This window comes from Myxine glutinosa, chromosome 13 (genome assembly GCF_964187855.1).
Source record: "Myxine glutinosa chromosome 13, kmMyxGlut1.1, whole genome shotgun sequence".
NCBI classification, from domain to species: Eukaryota; Metazoa; Chordata; class Myxini; order Myxiniformes; family Myxinidae; genus Myxine; species Myxine glutinosa.
The window spans coordinates 17,317,588-17,338,740 of NC_136273.1; the positions used below are offsets into that span (position 1 = coordinate 17,317,588).

Consider the following 21,153-nt stretch of genomic DNA (forward strand, 5'->3'; position numbering starts at 1 on the left):
ACCAGGTTGATGGTGTTACAAAATTCCCAAAGCCCCAAAGGTCAATTGTCCAAGATGACAACTATTCTGGGATGTTTCTGGTCTCAGGGCACCTTGCAAGCCAGCCACATCGCATGGCCGCTCTCTCTACCTGCTCTCCACCAGAGAAGGTTTCGGGCATATCTTTCATTGGAGCCTACAAGATGCTTACGAGAGTCCTTCCACAATGTGCCCCTTTGGATGCAGTCACTACCAGAAGTGAGTCCAGTGAAGGGATTAAGTGGACAGATGACCTCCGCACAAGCTTTCAAATGGCACAGTCTGCGCTTGCATCCACTGAAACACTTGCATCCCTCACCTGACCAGACTCTGGGTTGTCACAGACTGTGGTGTGAAGAAGTATGGCATCACATCCACCCTGTATGTGACCGGTGGCAATAAATTCAAACTTGCTGGGTTTTTCTGTGCCACACTGTGTGGTTGCGAAATCACATAGTTACCCTAGGAAATTGAAGCTCTGTACATCGCAGCTTCTATCAAACACTTCAGGCCATACGTCATGCAGTACAAACACCGTCCTTGTGTTCGCACAGACAGCAAAGTGTGTGTATAGGCCTCTGAGAAACTATGTAGGGGTGAGTTTTCTGCCAGTCCACGTGTCACTACCTTCCTTTCCACAGCCAGTTGCTACCACGCCTCTGTCAGACACCGAGCTGGATCTGTGAATATTCCATCAGTCATTGCAAGCCACAATGCACCTGAATGTGAATACCCCACATGCCAGGTCTGTTCTTTCATACACCAGAATTCTAATTTCACTGTTTACCGAGTATCTATTGACGACATTGTGTCAGGCTCAACAAAACTTCCTTTCATCTGCAGGCCAGCGTGGCGAGCTATCCAACCTCAATTTTCCACCTCTGGCGCATGCATACCTATCTGTTGCAAGGCACTTGCCCTCCAAATAAGCTTACCAACACTTGCGATGTGAAATGCTACCTCAGAGTTGCAACCATTGCATGAAATAGTTTACTCGTCGTCTGGCATGATGAGCATCTTGCCCCCTCCAGGGAATGCATTATCATTCTGTGTAGTGTCCTGGAAGGCCTGATCACCACTCTACATCTTCGCCTTTGTCATCCATCATGTCATCAACTCAAATCAGTCACCCACTGATACTTCCATGCACGTGACATAGATGCTTCCATTGAACGGTCACTGCTCGCTACCATACTTGCGCTGCTCTCCAAAGCATCCCGCACATCGTTGTTCCCCAGTCTTCCAATGACCCTCAAGAGGTGGCCGGAATCTCATTTGTGGCTGATGTCATTGTGAGCGACCAGTCATTTTAGTTATATGAGAGTATGTCATGTCTTACACCTTCAATTGTGCATTTGGTTTCGTCCATTGGATGGTCCCCAAGCTGTGATATGGATTGATCCTGCTCCAGTATTCTCCACCCTGTTAGGAGATAATCTGCTACAGGAACACCACATTGCCATTGACCTCGGCAGAACAAAAAACCCCAACAAAAATGCAGTAGCAGAGAAAGCAGTCCCGGAGCTGGAGGATGAGCTTCAACGCCAGGAACTACATGGAGGCCCTGTTACACCTTTGGCCCTGTCTATCGTCACTGCACGACTCAACTCGCATCTTCATTCCCAAGGCCTTTCCGGGAGAGAGTGGACACAGAAAGACAAGTTATCCAATGTACAGATTCCTCTGCCTGACGAAAGGGTTATTGAGACTCAACATCGGCTCCAGTGGGCCAATCACACATAGAGCCAGAAGTCCAAAGCCCCCTTAGGAGCACAACCAACACTGCCCTCTGTTGATATTGGTGATCTGGTCTATCTTCATGCCGATCGCAACAAATCTTGGGCCCGCCAACGCTCATTGGTTACCTCTGTTGAGGACGGCTAGTGCAGTATTCACAAGTTCATCGGTTCCCAGCTTCGTAGCACAACTTATAAAGTCAAGAGATCTGAATGCTACATGGTCCCTTCCTTCTACACTGACTCTGCAGTTTGCTCTACCTCCGACCTTTGTCACACCAACCACGGTGATCGCTCCACTCCGGTCGAGTCCGTTCCTATCAACGCTAACATGCTGGCTGAACTGTCTACGTCTACACCACAGCCTACGATGGTCCCAACCACTGGCTTTGGAACAAATCCCTGAGATGCTGATACCTGATCCAGAACCATGGTCTTCCTCGCATAGTCATGTGTTGCAGACCACAGCCCAGGTCCCTGATCCCGTAACACCAGCTAGCATTTGCAATACCGTTCCGATCCTGCCATTTTCTTGTTCCACCAGCCCGAATTCCTCGGCACCTGCTCTGAGTCACTCTACTCGACAGAGACGCCTTTCTAAAACATCTAACAGATTTCATACTTTATGAATGATGCAAATAATTTGGGTGCAGAATAAACCCCAGTGGCCAGAGGGTAGTCTACCCCGATGATGGTCCTGTAATGACGCCAGATATCCAACATCTGTTGCACCAACAATGTATTTTCCACATGGACAATTTATACTCATTCCCTTATTCCAATGTCATCCACTCATGTTAACTGCATTGGTATGTCCAAACGGTTTGTGGATGCCCTTGCGTGTTTAGATTGCTTTCGCACAGATGTGGTTCCCTCCTTATGCATTGTAAATGTTGTTGCATTATTTGCACCCCTGTATTTACTGTCACTTTTCCCACATAATGAACTGCAAAATAGTTGAAGAACTCATGAATATTGACACAAAACCCGAATGTGCTCCACTCGATCGATCTGAACCAGGCAGGTGGACAGTAAATCTCCTAATTTGAGTTTATTCAAAAGCAAAAGCAGTAACTCAAACTCCATCAAAGCATGGTGCACACCAAAACAACTCTTGACGGGCTGTTCTTCTTCTCCTCCCATTCAACTCTGCTTCCCATTATATCTTCAGAGAGAGAACACTCATGAAAATCCCTCCACCTACAAATTGTTCTTCCTGCCAAGACAATTATATCTCCAGAAGTAACCAGAAATCTCGAGAACTCCGTCGATCTTTCTGCACAATTTAAAGTCTAACGACAACATTATAACCTGTTACCTTTTTAAACAACTCAATTGGAAGAATCTCACCTCATGAAATATTACACAGTTATATCGAACAAGTCATTTGTTCCATATCGAATGATAAACGTACAATCGTTAACATCGCACTGAACGTATACACCGCTCAACAGAGATTTTGGTGAATATTTTGTGACGGCTCTGTCCAATGTCCTGATATTTTGGTTTTTCATGATGAATTTTTTTTCTAAAATTTTTACTTTTATTCTCATAATAAGTTTGAAACTGCACTCATGAAAGATTTCAAAGGTTTAAATAATTTGATTCTTTATAACTTCTCTGTTTCCTTCTTTTGCAGAATGAACCAGTGCTCCTTGCACTCAATCAAGTGAGTAAGGCTCAAAACAAACAATGTCCACTTACTATTTTACTGTAATATCATGGTGGTCCGAATAGCTTAGAGGTGGTGGACTTGTCTTTGAGCTGTCTCGCTTCTCTTGACCAAGATATTCCCATAAACTGTCACCTTGGTGTTTCACATGTTTCACATTTCACAAAGTGTGGTGTTCCTCAGAGGGATGTTGACATGGGTGGTCCGTTTTTGTTTTGTTCCATTGGTGGTTGTTGATGTCACAGTGTCTTTCGTGAAGAGTTTGCGAGTAATTGCTGAAACCCTGAGTAAATTACAAATTCCACCTGAAATCTGATTCAGTTTTACTTCGGGCCTGGTCAGTTGGTTCTCGAAAGGCTTGGGCTAAAAACTTTCACACAAGGTGGGAGTAATTGGGGCAGATGTTGTAGCCGTAGTAGTAGTAGTAGTAGCCGTATTAGTAGTAGTAGTAGTAGCCGTAGTAGTATCCGTAGTAGTAGTAGTAGTAGTAGTAGTAGTAGTAGTAGTAGTAGCTGTGGTAGTAGTAGTAGCCGTAGTAGTAGTAGCAATAGTAGTAGTAGTAGTAGCAATAGTAGTTGTAGTAGTAGCAATAGTAGTAGTAGTAGCAATAGTAGTAGTTGTAGTAGTAGTCATCGTAAGTAGTAGTAGTCATCGTAAGTAGTAGTAGTAGTAGTAGTAGTAGTAGTAGTAGTAGTAGTAGTAGTAGTAGTCGAATAAAGTAAATATAAAAGCTCTGATGATATCGAGTTAATTGAAGGAATCTATCGAAACATGTAAAACCGAACAACGCAGTCTGTCCTTGAAGCCGTCCGACTATGCTTATTAATTACGTGCTATTTGAACGTCGGTTGCATGCTGTCTATTAATTATGTATGTCTATTAAATACGTACTATTGGAATGAACCTTTCAACCCTTAAGACTGCTAAGACCCCTTAGACCTTTCAAGACCCTTTAAGACCACCAAGACCCCAAAAGAGACTAAAGACCAGCAAGACCTACAATGACCTCTAACAGGCAGAAGACTCTGAAGACCCCCAAGATCCCAAAGACCTCGAAGACCCAAAATACCCTGAAGACTCGGGACCCAAAACTCCCCAAATATCCTTAAAGACCCTGAAAACCAGAGGATGCAAAATACCCAAAACACCCCAAAGATCCTGAAGACCCATACAGGCCCCGAAGATCCTGAAGACCCTTAAATATCCCAAAGGCCTTTAAAGACCCCAAAGACCATTGAAAACCAAAATAACCTTGAGACCTCAAAGATGCCTGAGATCCTGAAGATCCTTTAGACCCCAGACACATAAGATACTTTAGACCCCAAGAACATTAAGACACCTAAGACCCTGAAGGACCCATTCAATACTTTAGAGTTAGACACCTTTAGATCTCTTCACCCTTGAGACCTTTTATACCCTTTAGACCTTTTATGCCCTTTCAACCTTTTATACCCTTTAGACCTTTTATACTCTTTTGACCTATACACACCTTAAGTCCCTTTCGACGCCTTAGACCTTAACACCATTTAGAACCCTTACGCCTTTCAGACAGATTAGACAGCTTGGACCCTTGACCATTTAGAGCTTTAGACTGCTTGGACCTTTGTGCATTACAAATAAACTAGGGCATGCCCGTACTATATATATATCTAAAATTATATCCCCCCCCTCTATTTACATGAAATGGTTTGGTCCAAAGCGAACGGCTTGCGAGTACGGTGAAAATCCCCCCCCCCCCCCCCCTCTATTTACATGAAATGGTTTGGTCCAAAGCGAACGGCTTGCGAGTACGGTGTTTTTTATCGGACCCGTGGAATTATAGATAGTAGTTTTAATTAGTTTTAAAACATAGTTTAACGCCAACATAGTTTGCCAACGTGAAATAAATGAATACGCTCTCAAATGTGCCGTCCGAGGCAGAGTGTGTTCGCCACGTTCGGCACACGCGATAGCTCGCTGCTCTCTGATTGGTTGAATCGTTTTTTGGACATAGCTCGGTAAGTAATTGTCCGATTAATATGAAACCTTGAAAAGGCACATCCTCGGGTCCCCAGCAATATACCTGGCAAGTTTAAAGTATATCGGACCGGTAGTTGTCGAGAAACAGCGGTCGCATACACACACACACAGAGATTAGTGGCATTATAGATAGATAATATCACCAATATTACAAACAAGAAGACGTCATGCGGAGCATGATACTTGCAAAATCCACCCCCTCACCCCCCCCCCCCCAAGAGTTTTCCATCGATACAGCAAATTGTCCATTGCATGAAGATAAAAAATGTACGATCTTGATCAAAGCTTCGGTCAACAGGATGAAAAGTGACAATTTTTCAGATGAAAAATGATTTTAGAAGCTTGACCTTGAGTTGACCTTTGACATTTTGACCTCGAAAATAGTTGGTTTCCCAATTCAGTGAGGCAATACACAAATGCTGTTCTATTTTCAAGTCAATCGGATGAAAATTGATGGGTCTTCAGACGAAAATTGATGATTTTGAAAGTTTGACCTTGAGTTGACCTTTGACCTTTTGACCTCAAAATAGTATATTTCCCAATTTATTGACTCGATATGCAAATGCTGTTCAATTTTCAAGTCAATGGGTTGAGAATTGACGGCTTTTTCGATGAAAATTTATGATTTTTAAAATTTGACCTTGAGTTGACTTTTGACCTCAAAAATAGTTCATTTCCCAATTTAGTGACAATATACAAAGGCTATTCAATTTTCAAGTCAATCTGATTTAAAATGGCGATTTTAGAAATTTGACCTCCAGATGACCTTTGACCTCAAAATCAATAGGCTTCTCAATTGGGACGACCTATACAACTTGGTAAAGTTTCGTGACGATCGGTTTAGAATTGTGACCTGTAGGCCGGTGACAAACAGACAAACAAAAAGACGTCATGCGGAGCACGATCCTTGCAAAATAGGCCCCCCCCCCCCCCCCCCCGAGAAAAAATAATTCCATTGATACAGCAAATTGTCCATTTCATCAAGATTAAAATTGACAATCTTGATCAAAGTTCGGGTGAATAGGAAGAAAATTGACGAGTTTTCAGATGAAAATGATGATTTTGGATGGTTGACCTTGACTTCACCTTTGACCTTTTGACCTCAAAAATAGTTGGTTTCCCTATTTAGTGACTCAATGTGCAAATGCTGTTCAATTTTCAAGTCAATCGGATGAAAGTTGACGGTTTTTTTTCAGATAAAAAGTGATGATTTTCGAAGTTTGACCTTGAGTTGACCTTTGACCTTTTGACCTAAAAATAGTATGTTTCCCAATTTACTGACTCGATATGCAAATGGTGTTCAATTTTCAAGTCAATCGGTTGAGAATTGATGGCTTTTTAGATGAAAATTGATGATTTTTAAAATTTGACCTTAAGTTGACCTTTGACCTTTTGACCTCAAAAATAGTTCATTTCCCAATTTAGTGACTTTATATACAAATGCTATTCAATTTTCAAGTCAATCGGATTTAAAATGGCGAATTTAGAAATTTGACTTCCAGATGACCTTTGACCTCAAAATCAATAGGCTTCTCAATTGGGACGACCCATACAACTTGGTGAAGTTTCCTGATGATCGTTTTAGAATTGTGACCTGTAGGCCGGTGACAAACAGACAGAACCACAAACGCAACCGACCAATATACTTGAAAAATCTTCGATTTTGCAAGTAATAAATTTGTACAAAGGAAACTTTGTATTATGATTGGTGTAAATCATGACAACACAGCAGCTCACGTACAGACAGACAAGCAAACAGACAGAACCACAAACGGAACTGACCAAAGATTTTTCAAGTAACAAGAAGAAGTCATGCAGAGTACGATACTTGTACGATACTTGCAAAATATGCCCCCCCCCCCCCCCCCCACTCCAAGGAAAAAAAATTCCATTGATACAGCAAATTGTCCATTTCATCAAGATTTAAATTGACAATCTTTATCAAAGGTCAATAGGAAGAAAAGTGACGATTTTTCAGATGAAAAATGATGATTTTGGAAGGTTGACCTTTGACCTTTTGTCCTCAAAAAATAGTTGGTTTCCCTATTTAGTGACTCAGTGTGCAAATGCTGTTCAATTCACAAGTCAATCAGATGAAAATTGATGGTTTTTCAGATAAAAAATGATGATTTTGGAAGTTTGACCTTGAGTTGACCTTTGACGTTTTGACCTTAAAAAAATAGTATGTTTCCCAATTTAGTGACTCGATATGCAAATGCTGTTCAATTTTCAAGTCAATCGGTTGAGAATTGATGGCTTTTTAGATGAAAATTGATGATTTTTTAAAATTTGACCTTAAGTTGACCTTTGACCTTTTGACCTCAAAATAGTTCATTTCCCAATTTGGTGACTCGATATACAAATGCTATTCAATTTTCAAGTCAATCGGATTGAAAATGTCGATTTAAGAAATTTGACCTCCAGATGACCTTTGACCTCAAAATCAATAGGCTTCTCAATTGGGACGACCTATACAACTTGGTGAAGTTTCGTGACGATCGGTTTAGAATTGTGACCTGTAGGCCGGTGACAAACAGACAAACAGACAGAACCACAAACGCAACCGACCAATATACTTGAAAAATCTTCGATTTTGCAAGTAATAAATTTGTACAAAGGAAAATTATGATTGGTGTAAATCATGACAACACAGCAGCTCACGTACATTATCCTCAGTTAAATCAAACCTGTTCCTCTGCAGCAATGCGTAGTGAGGCGAGCAGATCCACACTAGTGTACTTATAAATACTAGGGCATGCCCATACGTGGGTGCCCGTTCCTTGGCAAAAAAAAAAAAAAACGCTACCCGTACGCTCTACCCCGCCCGTACGCCCGTACGCCCGTAAACAAAAAAAACAACGCTCTTCGCTTCCGCCCTTCGCTCTGACTGAATTGGGAGAAATAATGCGCATAAGAAATCGAGAAATTATTATTTTCTCCGGAAGAAATCGAATTACGAACCGTAATGGCGCACGCGCTCGGCTCGGCTCGCTGCCTCGCTCTCACAGTCACATCGGCCACGCCTACGCAACAACGTGTTCTGTGATTGGCTGCCGGAAGTGAAGTCTTCACTGTCCGGAAGGTCGCAAATCGCAGTTACGATGAATCGCAAATTAGTTTTTATTAGTTTTAAAACATAGTTGAACGCCAACATAGTTTGCCAACGTGAAATAAATGAATACGCTCTCAAATGTGCCGTCCGAGGCAGAGTCTGTTCGCCACGTTCGGCACACGTGATAGCTCGCTGCTCTCTGATTGGTTGAATCGTTTTTTGGACATAGCTCGGTAACTACTTGTCCGATTAATTTCAAACCTTGAAAAGGCACATCCTCGGGTCCCCAGCAATATACCTGGCAAGTTTCAAGTATATCGGACCGGTAGTTGTCGAGAAACAGCGGTCACAGACAAACACACACACACACAGACACACACACACACACACAGAGATTACTGGAATTATAGATAGATATGACTGGTGGATGATACCAAATATGCTCAAAGTATTGACCCACACAGGCTCCATAACAATCCTGGTAAATTACTGTACTTGTAATCAAGTGTTTCCAGCTTCTAAAAGATCTCCTTCCACTTTTATGACACCAATGACGAACTCAATATCATGCTAACATGTTTGTGTTTTGTAGGAATCACCTTTGAATTGCATCATTGCTGGAGGGATTATCTGCAGAAAGGTTGTCTTCAAAGGTATTCCATTCGACGGCCACACAAGGTTAGTGACATGAAGCAGTATTTATTACAAGTACTGTAGCTGTGATACAAAAGAAGTACATGCAGCTTTCTCTGTCACACTGGGTTTAAAATTGGAAGTCAAATACCGCAGTAAATTACATCGTGGCGATGGCTAGTTGTGGCAGGAGGAGTCAGGAACCTATTTCATGAACGCAGAAAGAGCTTGAAGTCGGTGAGTTCATAAACCTCAAACCCCAAAGTGAGCAAACCCCAAATCAGGTGTTAACTTTCAATAAACAATCAATTGATTAAAATGCCCTGGGATTCGTGACCGTTGCCGTTTAATGCCGTCTTTCCGTTTCCGTTTCTCTCTTTCACTTGTGTTGTGACTGGTTGGTGTATTTATGAGCTCACCTGAAACGTAGTTCCGGAGAGCTTATGGGATGGCCCGTCATCAGTCCGTAAACACTTGCAACTTCTTCTCCGAAACTGCTGATGGATGTGATTGTGGCCAAACTTGGCTAAAATTATATTTGGTATGTTGCAACTCAATTTTGTTCACGGAATTAAAAAAAATCGGGGCAAAATGGGTCCAGGTTTGACCCCCCCAAAATAGGTACCGTATTTGCTTTCTTCTCTGAAACTACAGGAACTATTTTGATGAAACTTGGGCACAACCTTCATCACACATGATGTACCAAGGTTTGTTCACATTTAAAGTTTAAAGTCTTATGCTTTCATTGGTATGATTCTGCATGCTGCCCTGTCTTCTAGCAACCATTGAAATTGGTTTAAAATACCGTAATACTTTTTAAAATACCTTTAGTTGGTGTCGTATACTGCTTTATTCTGCCAGGTGAGGACCCAGGAGTATTGCCCCTTTTTTGTATGGTCAATTCTCATGGAATAGCAAGAACACTGAATAGATCAGGAGCAGCAGAGAGAGGAGGGAAACACCAACAGTGGAGTTGAAGGACAAATTAGAGGGACACTTTGACAAATAATGGGTGTGGGGAGGAACGAGGGGAAGGAGAGGACACATGTGGTCGACAAGATGGATACAGAAGGAGAGTTTCGGGAAGGAAAAACTGCAAATTTGGAAGGAGGTGGGTTTGAGGCGGTGTTAAACGAGTGGAGAAAACATCATGGTTTTGGATGTGGGATGATCTGAGATGGTGGAGAACAACTGCCCAAGACCAAGATGACCAAGGTGATGCCAAAGACCAACTGACCAAGATGGTGGAGTCCTGGAGGGAAGAATGAGACAAATGAGCCGAGGTGAGCAGTGAACCTGATTATTGGAAGTTTCACCAGAAGGGGATTGAATTGGTGGTGGATCGTGTGTGCCATGCGGAAACCTGGGCGAGGTGGGGGGAGGAGGGGACAAAGCACAGATAGATCAGAGGTTTCAAGACCAGAAAGGAGGTGGGAGAAGACAGAGAGACCACCGACCTGTCTACGATGGGGTTACTGTCAGATTTAGATCCTGACTAATCAGAAATAGAATTGAAAACTTGTTTGTGCACATTTTTGTTTCAGAAAGGTTCCACAAGACACAGTTTACAATGATCATTACATTCTGAAAGTTAGTCAAATTGTGTGAGATAAGAAAGTACTTCCTAGGTCAACTCTCAGCACTAAATGGTGATTGTTCCCCTATCGCTGCAAGCACTGTCATATTCTCTTTCTCTTTCTCTCTTTTTCTCTCTTTCTCTTTTTCCCTTTTTCTCTTTCTTTCTTTTTCTCTTTTCTCTTTTTCTCTCTTTCGCTTTCTCTTTCTCTCTCCCATTCAGATTCGGTGTGTCATTGAAAGAAGTGAACTCGGCTGACATAGCCGTTTACTTTGAAGTGCGCTTTGATCAGCAGAAGTGTATCATGAATTCGCTTGAATCTGGATCCTGGAAAGAGGAGTTGAGTATTTATCAGCTGCCATTTGAATATAACGAGGAGTTTATGGTGAGTTCTCCAATTGGACCTGGATGTTGATCTCATCACCCAGGTTACACGACTTGACTTGTGATTTTTACAAACGATACCCTTCATAAATTTAATTTGCTTGTACAAGTCATAACAGCTAACTTAACAACCATTGAACCAGTATTTAACTTAACAACCATTGAACAAGTATTTAATTTAACAACCATTGAACCAGTATTTAACTTAACAACCATTGAACCAGTATTTAACTTAACAACCATTGAACCAGTATTTAACTTAACAACCATTGAACCAGTATTTAACTTGGTTGAAGCCATTGTATTTAACTAACTTGAAGGTTGAAGTTGAAGTATTTAACTTGGTTTAACTTGGTTGAACTTAACAACCATTGAACCAGTATTTAACTTAACAAGTTTCACTTCACTGGTTGAAGCCAGTATTTAACTTGGTTTAACTTGGTTGAACTTAACAACCATTGAACCAGTATTTAACTTAACAACCATTGAACCAGTATTTAACTTAACAACCATTGAACAAGTATTTAACTTAACAACCATTGAACCAGTATTTAACTTAACAACCATTGAACCAGTATTTAACTTAACAACCATTGAACCAGTATTTAACTTAACAACCATTGAACCAGTATTTAACTTAACAACCATTGAACCAGTATTTAACTTAACAACCATTGAACCAGTATTTAACTTAACAACCATTGAACCAGTATTTAACTTAACAACCATTGAACCAGTATTTAACTTAACAACCATTGAACCAGTATTTAACTTAACAACCATTGAACCAGTATTTAACTTAACAACCATTGAACCAGTATTTAACTTAACAACCATTGAACCAGTATTTAACTTAACAACCATTGAACCAGTATTTAACTTAACAACCATTGAACCAGTATTTAACTTAACAACCATTGAACCAGTATTTAACTTAACAACCATTGAACCAGTATTTAACTTAACAACCATTGAACCAGTATTTAACTTAACAACCATTGAACCAGTATTTAACTTAACAACCATTGAACCAGTATTTAACTTAACAACCATTGAACCAGTATTTAACTTAACAACCATTGAACCAGTATTTAACTTAACAACCATTGAACCAGTATTTAACTTAACAACCATTGAACCAGTATTTAACTTAACAACCATTGAACCAGTATTTAACTTAACAACCATTGAACCAGTATTTAACTTAACAACCATTGAACCAGTATTTAACTTAACAACCATTGAACCAGTATTTAACTTAACAACCATTGAACCAGTATTTAACTTAACAACCATTGAACCAGTATTTAACTTAACAACCATTGAACCAGTATTTAACTTAACAACCATTGAACCAGTATTTAACTTAACAACCATTGAACCAGTATTTAACTTAACAACCATTGAACCAGTATTTAACTTAACAACCATTGAACCAGTATTTAACTTAACAACCATTGAACCAGTATTTAACTTAACAACCATTGAACCAGTATTTAACTTAACAACCATTGAAGCAGTACTTTGGCAATTTAGAAAATGAGCAAAATTGTTGCACGGTGTCACCTATTGATTAATTGTGATGACAGATTTATATCTAGCTCTGAGGAAGGATGATTTGTTTCCATTTTTGGTTTCACACTCATGATCTCGCGACTCTGAGTCAATTCAAAAGGGAAGTAACCCTCATACCTTCCCCCCTCCAATAACCCCCAATAGTTTGCATCAAAACAGAGTGGAACAGTTGACAACACAGGACAAATTTCACGTCGTTACCCGTTCACCGCTGTTTTGCAATCACTTATCTGTGTGTGTGTCTGTCTGGGCCATAACCTTTTTACCATTTGATCTATCGTTGGCAAATTTTCAACAAAGCTTTATTATGAGAAGATGGAGAAGACAAATTGATACTTTGGTCAAAATGTCAGCGTCACGTAAAATCGTCAATTTTCTGAACTGAAATTTTAATAATTTACATATTGGGTCACTGAATTGGTTAACCAATCAAAAGCTGGAAGCCGAATGTTTTTTGGTTTTTTTTAGATCAAAAGGTTACGGTTGCATAAAATCACCGTTTCATTTTGTATTTTTTTTTTGAACTGTTTTCGTCATGTCTTGCAAATGGAAGAAGAAGAAGAAGGAGTCTGAATACAAAGCGGATGCAGATGGGCTTTGCATTTTCAGATGCATTCTTTCTTGTTTCTAGTAGTTCTTTCTAGTTTCTTCTTCTTTCGATCACTGTGCTGTATTGGGGATCAGAGGATCGAGTTTTGGGGGAATGGGGGTGGTGGTGACCTGTCGTACAAAGTCATTGAATGGTCTTACTGCTCTGTTTTCAAAGCATGTCTCAATTCTCATATACAAAAAGAGGGTTTTTTTGTATACTAAGTCGAGGCTAGTGGAATAGCTAACACATATAAGGATATAACATATAATAAAGGGAGTGGGAGACAAGAGGGGTAGAGAGGGAAGCACAACAACAGTAGAGAATGGGGACATCGGGAGATCTATGGAAGTGAGAGGACTTGGGCAGAGTACACGGGATAAACAAGATGGACACTACTAGGAAGTTCAGGAAAGAAAACGGAATTTGAAAGAGGTGGATTTGGGATGTATTGATGGGGGTAGAAAAGATCAAAGTTTTGAATGGAGGAAGATAAGAGATGGTGGTGAACAGCTGTTTTGAAGACCTGGAGGGAGGAGTGGGATTGAAGAAAGTGTAGGAGTTTGTTCTATAGACAGGAAAAAAAGAGGAATAAAAGAGTGAAGGAGAGCAGAGAGTTAATTTGGCAGTTTCACCAGAAGACGGTTGCTGACAGATCTTCTCCGTCCTGCAGGAATATTTGGGGGACAGATCAAGGGGAGCTCGGTCAGAGAGGAGTCGGTAGAAGGCAGAAAGATCGCCAACCTGCCTGAGGTGAGAGAGTAAAGGGCCCTTTGAATCAGCTTCGTGTGAGATACCAATTATTCTAAAAGGCTTGGTCTCTACAGCGTGGCGCCGAGCTAGGTGTGAAGCAGGGGAGCCATCACAAACGGGAGAGCAGTGCTCCATCAAGCTGTGGATGAAAGCTTTGTATGTGGTGAGAAGCTCAGTCGTGCCAAGGAAGGACTTCGCACGATGGAGTTTGCCCAGTCGGCATCTGGCTTTGGAGGCCAGCTTGGAAATGTGGCTTGCCCAAGAGATATTATGGCTGAGAGTGAGACCCAAGAGTTTGAGTGACTAAACCTCTGAGATGGTTATTGAGAAAGTATTTTGGAGGATTTGTGTTGTGGAAAACCAATCAGGTCCACACAACTTTAGTCCAACGGGTTGGTTTAATTGCATTTAGATCATAACATCATCCTGTAAAGTAGAAAATACAATAAGTATACGATGTGACATCACATGGGACCATTCATAACATTCAATGCAAGCAAGCTGGATATTCTATGCAGGCGTACCGTTAGCGAGTCTACCAGATGTAACGTGTCACAGGAGAAGTCTCGGAGCACCGTCCGCAGCAGCGGGTCTTATAGTCACGCCCCTAGCGGTGTCAACGAGCAGCGAGCATCACCCCGGGTTCAGTACGAATACGATTTCACTACATTCTCCCCCCGTCAGAATTATATGGCAGTGCGGCTAGAAGCGAGTGAGCGTCAGCACGAACAGGGTGGAACATCAGTCGACCCAACCATATCGGGCCGGGCGGCGAATTTCTCTGCCAGCACGCGTCTGAAATTCCCCGGGTACGGCATCACGTATCCCTGTGTCCCCGGCGTCGGAGGCGCCAACAGGGTCGGGTGACGAAGGGGGTAACTCCAAGTCGTCGGGCCCAGGTAGTCTCGGCGAGGGGAGGGTCGGTAGACTTTCGGCGATGGGAGCGTCGGGAGAGGCCATAGTCTCATAGATGGGTTCGATCGGTTCGTCCGATTCCCTACTTAGGTCGGCGACCCCGCAAGGGGCAAGGTGACGGACGGAGACAGTAGTCTCACGGCCATCAGTCGTCATCACACGAGCATGCTCAGGATTAGCCTGGAGAATCTGCACTTTGTCCACTAGGGGGTCGTACTTGCTCGCGCAAACCGCCCGTTTAAGGTAGGCCGGTCCGGGCCCAGCGAGCCAACTGGGCAAAGACCGTATACACCCCGAGCTCCTGGGGTGGTGGAAAAGTCGCTCGGGGGGAGTTTGGTTGGTTGCCGTACTCAGGAGAGCCCTGATCGAGTTCAACGCCGCAGGTAGCGACCAAGCCCATTTATCGAGGCCCCGGCCGAGGGTCCGGAGGTTGAGCATGACGGCCCTCCAGATAATCCCGTTGAAGCGTTCGATCTGCCCATTAGCCTGGGGTCTGTACGGCGTGGTGTAACTAGAAGCAATGTTATTTTGGAGCAGATAGCCGCGCACCTCCTGAGACAAGAAGACCGCACCCCGGTCGGTATGGACATAGGCCGGGTAACCGAACATTGAGAACAAGTTCTGTAAGCATCGCATCACCGTGGCAGCAGTCATGTCCACGCACGTATAAGCAAAGGGGAATCGCGAGTACTCATCAACGATAGTGAGCAGATAGCGAGAGCCGCTCGACACCGGCAATGGGCCCTTGAAATCCATCGCCAAGCGTTCCCACGGGCGTGTAGCCTTCACCAGAGTCCCCATGGGAGGGTTATAGAAACGCGGTTTGATTTCCGGGCAGATAGCGCAGTCGCGACAGATACGGCGGATATCATCAATCGAGTATGGGAGATTCCCACACCGCACAAAATGAGCGAAACGCGTTATGCCGGGATGGCCCGCAGTGGCATGCAGCACCCGTAGGCCCTCCAAAGAGGTGATACCCGCACATGTAGCCGGTCGTGATAAGGTATCGGCGGCCTGGTTATCCTTCCCCGGGCGATATTTGATGGTGTAACAGAAGTCGGCGAGTTCGATACGCCAGCGAGTGATTTTCTCGTTCTTAATGCGCTGGGCGTGTAAGGTGTCGTACATGAACGCAACGCTTTGCTGGTCCGTGATGATTTGGAAGCTCCGCCCGAGTAAGTACGGGCGCCATCGCCGAATAGACTCGACGATCGCATACGCTTCCTTTTCAACGGACGAGTGTCTCCGCTCAGCGGTGGTAAGAGTCCGTGAAAAGAAAGCCACGGGACGCCCCCCTTGGGAGAGGGTCGCCGCGATGGCCTGATCCGAGGCGTCACTTTCGAGGATGAACGAGCCGCTCTCGTCGATTGTCGCCACGGCGGCTCGGGCGATGTCGGCCTTAAGGCCTTCAAAGGCCGCCAATGCGGCCGGACTCAGGGGGAAGGTGTCGCAGGCCACGAGGGGGCGAAGTTTCGCGGAGAAACTTTGCACCCATTTGGAGTAATGGGCGAACAGCCCAAGGGCGCGCTTCAGGGACGCCCGATCACATGGAAGGGGCCATGTCGAGCAAAGGTCGCAGATGCTCCTTATCTGGAGTGACAGAGCCATGGGTCACGGTGTACCCCAGAAGATCTATCGTGCGTAGGGAGTATTGGCACTTATCCTCGTTCATAGTTAAGTGATACCGCTGCGCGACCTCAAGGAAGCGCTTCAGATTAGCATCATGGTGCCCTTGGTCATATCCACAAACCGTAAGATTATCGAGGTAGACGAAAACATCGGTTAAGTGCTCCCGCGCAACGAGGTCATCCATGGCCCTCTGGAAACAAGCGACCCCGTTCGTTACCCCAAAAGGCAATCGCGTAAATTGGTACAACCGCTGCCCCGACTCAAATGCGGTATAGATACGATCCGCCCTAGAGATAGGGATCTGGTGGTACGCACTACGGAGATCGAGAGTGCTATAGACCGAATACTGGGACACCTGTTGCACTAGCGCGTCCATCCCCGGAAGGGGGTAGGCATCCAGCTGTGTAAAGCGGTTAATCGTTTGGGAATAGTCGATTACCATGCGTCTGCGATGGGCCTCGCTGCGCACCACCAAGACCTGGGCGCGCCACGGCGACCTACTAGGTTCTATGATGCCGTCTTTCAAGAGCTGAGCCGTTTCGTCCGCAATGAATTGCATGTCTGCGCGAGAGTAGCGCCGTGATTTCACCGCGACAGGGGTGCAGTCGGAGGTTAGATTGGGGAACAGCGAAAGCGGCTGGACGTCCATTTGCGCTAGGGCGCACACCGCAAGTGCGTCGTCCGCCCCCACAACAAGCGTGTCAGGCCCACCAAACTCCATTACCAGACGTCCATGCAGCTTAAGAAAATCGTGTCCTAACAGAATATCAGCACATAATGCGGGTAAAACCATAAGGTGTACATCAGGGAAAACCCGTCCCTTTAGCACGAGTTTCAATCGGCATTCCCCCTTCGTGCTGAGTCGAAGCCCCTGGGAAGCCATGAAGATCCGTCTCGTAGACCTCCAGATCCGCCATCCATGCCTGAGCACAAGTCGCTGGTCGATAAAACTATCCGTAGACCCTGTATCCACCAAGGCCCGAACACAATGGCCTTCGACCATGAGGGGAATAAGGGCTTGAGCCAGGCCAGACGAGGCTGCTGGGAGCGGGACTGAGCCCCCCGAATGGGTCGGTCCAGCCTCGCGGGTGGATCCTACGCCAGCAGCAGTTTTGCGGTCGTGGCCGGAGTCTGCGTTGACCATGGGGAATCCATTAACGCCATCAGAGGGCTTTCCCAAGCATTCCGGTGTTTCGCGATTCAAAATCTGACAATTCTGACGGGAAAAGGCCTCCGTAGTATTTGAAATCGCCTTTTGACACTTTTGGCAGAAAAAGGCCTCCGTAGTATTCGAAATCGCCTTTTGACACTTTTGGCAGCAAAAGGCCTCCGTAGTATTTGAAATCGCCTTTGTCAGGGCGTGGGCCGCCGTTAGCTCGTGGACGACACGAGGAGAACGTTCCGCTGGGGCTTGGCGAGGCTTCAAAGCCCCTTGCGTGGCCCGGAGTTTGGTCAAGGACACGTACTTCGTGCCCGATGGAGGATGAGACGGTGGTGGCTGTCCGGTGACGCCCGCCAAGGACGTCTGAGCGCCCAGGGGCCCGCAGAGAGGGGCCCTCCCCTTCGAAGTCGGGTAAGGCGCCGGGTGTCGGGCTCAGCTCGCGGGCTCCGCAATGAGCCCATTCAAGGTCGCCGCGCCCGCGCGACCGCGACCGCGCGAGTCAATGAGCCGCGAGCCGCGTGCCGTTTTCCTGCACACTTTCGCGTAATGTCCCTTTTGCGAGCACAAATGGCATATAGCGTCTCGTGCCGGACACACGACCCGGGCATGGCGTGGCCCCCCACAGAAAAAGCATGCGGCCCCGCGTAAGGCCTTGGGTCTGGTCGTAACGGCAGCCGTCAGGGCTGGGTCTTCCTCCGGAGCATCCCGGAGTTCAGCGAGCGGATCCACATCCTCGGCGGTAGCACTCTCTGGCCGGGCGTGTAGTGTGGTGCCCGCCAAGAGGCGCGTGCGATCATAGGTGTTCGATTGCATCCGCGCTTCAGTGTATACTGTCCCTTGCTCGAGTGCCGTAGCGAAGGTCAGGTCGGTCTTCTCTAAGAGCTTGAGCCTTAGTTCCTGGGAGGAGACCCCTGCAATGAAGGCATCTAAAAGACGATCATCCTGAGCCTGCGCGGGAGTCCGTGGCTCCCTGACGCTGTCCAGCAAGAGCTGCCAGAGCTCCTGGGCGTAGTGGTCCTGTAAAGGTCCATAACATCATCCTGTAAAGTAGAAAATACAATAAGTATACGATGTGACATCACATGGGACCATTCATAACATTCAATGCAAGCAAGCTGGATATTCTATGCAGGCGTACCGTTAGCGAGTCTACCAGATGTAACGTGTCACAGGAGAAGTCTCGGAGCACCGTCCGCAGCAGCGGGTCTTATAGTCACGCCCCTAGCGGTGTCAACGAGCAGCGAGCATCACCCCGGGTTCAGTACGAATACGATTTCACTACATTTTGCGTTAGTCATTTGAGAGAGAGACAGAGAGACAGACAGAGAGACAGACAGAGAGACAGACAGAGAGACAGACAGACAGACAGACAGAGAGACAGAGAGAGAGAGACAGAGACAGAGACAGACAGAGAGGCAGACAGGGAAATAGACAGACAGACAAACAAAGAGACAGACAAAGAGAAAGAGATAGATATAGATATAGATTTTTCAGGATTGAACAACATATTCTAAGTGTTTGAACAGATTGTGATTTTGTCAAGGTCTGTGGAGAGCGACGAGGCTGCTGCCTGTCTATCAGAAGAATGAGGAATGTCGCAGCAGTGTGTGGAGTCACCAACAAAGAGAGAAATAGGATTTTCCAGAGAGTCATTGGGATCTCTGATGAATATTAGGAATAAGATGGGGCCGAGAACACTGCCTTGGTGTACTCCAGGCTTGACAGGAAGAGGAGAATAAAGGTTTCCACTGTGAGCCACACATTGGTTACGAGAGCGGAGGAAGTCAGCAATCCAAGTGTGAAGTTGGCCTTGGATTCCATAGGCAGACAGTTGGGAGATGAGGTGGTCTGACAGTGATCTGATATGAGGCTGTTGGACAAAAGGAATTATTTTATATCAACGACGATGATGGATTCCATGATATTGGCTGATGATTACAAGTAAGCTAATTGGTCTGCAATTAAGGCGAATTTTTGCACCTTTTATGTGTTGCTCTGATGCCTGATTTCCAAACATATGGAAGGTAACCTCGGGCAAATGACAGCATGAAAAGGACAGAGAGAGGAAGTGCAAGAGCAGCAGAGCAGGTTTGTAGAACATGTGAGCTGATGCCATCGGGTTCAGTTGCAGAGTCTGAGTCGGGGGTTGCCAGAAACCTTTGCACCTTTCCCAGAAGAAGCAAAGGAATGGGGGAGCGAGGATGAGGAGGGGGGAGGTAGCAAGGATGAGGGGAGAGGTAGCGAGGATGAGGAGGGGGGAGGTAGAGAGAGTGGGGGAGACAGAGGGGTTGAAAATCAGGCAGATGTGATGCCAATTAACATTCATCTGAGGGACGGCACAAACATTGATGAATCACTCTGCCTGTGAAACACCGGGATGACAGTTTTTCGCTAGGTCAGGATTCAAACAGACTAGACAGCTTAGAGCGAGTGTGCATACCTCTCGGACATCGTGCTTGCCCCTTGGCTTTTAATCCTCAAATTGATTTTGCCTTCAAACTCCTGGGATGTCCCCACAGAGTAGTGAGCCACCGTATCACCATGGAATCCAAGTGGCTTAAGCACTCGTTATTGATTTTTTAAATATCTATATTTTATTGGTATATTAATGTAATATACATATATATACTTAAATATGTGTATGTATATTCATAAATATGTATTAAATTGATATATGTGGGACAATTACATGTGCAGACCAGGAATCAGACCCAGGTCCTCTGGAAAACCGTACCAGTGCTCTGCCATCTGAGCTATCCGGGCGACCATGACTGAGCATGCAATTTTTACACACATATGATTGCCACTCTCTTTCCGTCAATGCTTCCGGGGCACTCGCTGCCAACCATCGGAGCACCAACGGCCTGAACACGAGAGGATCTTCCTCCAATTGGGGGACAAATCCATGTCCTCTATTATAAACACCACTGGGGGCGTAGTGAAGCAATTCGATTGATGAACAGGATGAAATAATTAAATTCATATATGTGGGAATATTACACGCCCAGACCAGGAATCAAACCCAGGTCCTCTGGAAAACCGTACCAGTGCTCTGTCATCCGAGCTATCTGGGCGACCCTGATAGGGGACATGTAATTTTCCCACACATATCAATTTAATTATTTAATCTTGTTCATTAATCTAATATATATATATAGAGAGAGTGAATAAGCCTGGTGGTGCCTCATTGGTTAAGATGGCTGGCTTGGGATTTCAGGGTCCTGAGTTCAAGCTTCTGTCATGCCATTGAATTAACATCAGGTGAGTTGTCTCAGCCAGTCATCCTTCTGAGGTCGGCAAAATGAGTACCAGTTTATTGGGATGAATGAGCCATTTGAGTATCCTGTGTCAGTGGCAACCCATCCAGGATTGTGCTCAATAGCCTATAAACTGCTTCAGCAGCCCTATGCCTTATCACAATGCAGAAAGGAGTGGTG

The 21,153-nt window shown here is 44.8% G+C and overlaps 1 protein-coding gene across 2 annotated transcripts in view; it reads left to right on the forward strand.

Moving 5' to 3' along the window:
- LOC137438641 (32 kDa beta-galactoside-binding lectin) overlaps positions 1-21,153 on the forward strand; it is a 59,868-nt gene that overhangs the window by 33,372 nt on the left and 5,343 nt on the right. For both annotated transcript variants that reach the window (XM_078767126.1, XM_068133864.2), the window contains 3 exons: positions 3,394-3,423; positions 9,090-9,175; positions 10,929-11,091. In XM_078767126.1, the coding sequence (XP_078623252.1) occupies positions 3,394-3,423; positions 9,090-9,175; positions 10,929-11,091 (279 nt within the window). The remainder of the gene's footprint in view (positions 1-3,393; positions 3,424-9,089; positions 9,176-10,928; positions 11,092-21,153) is intronic.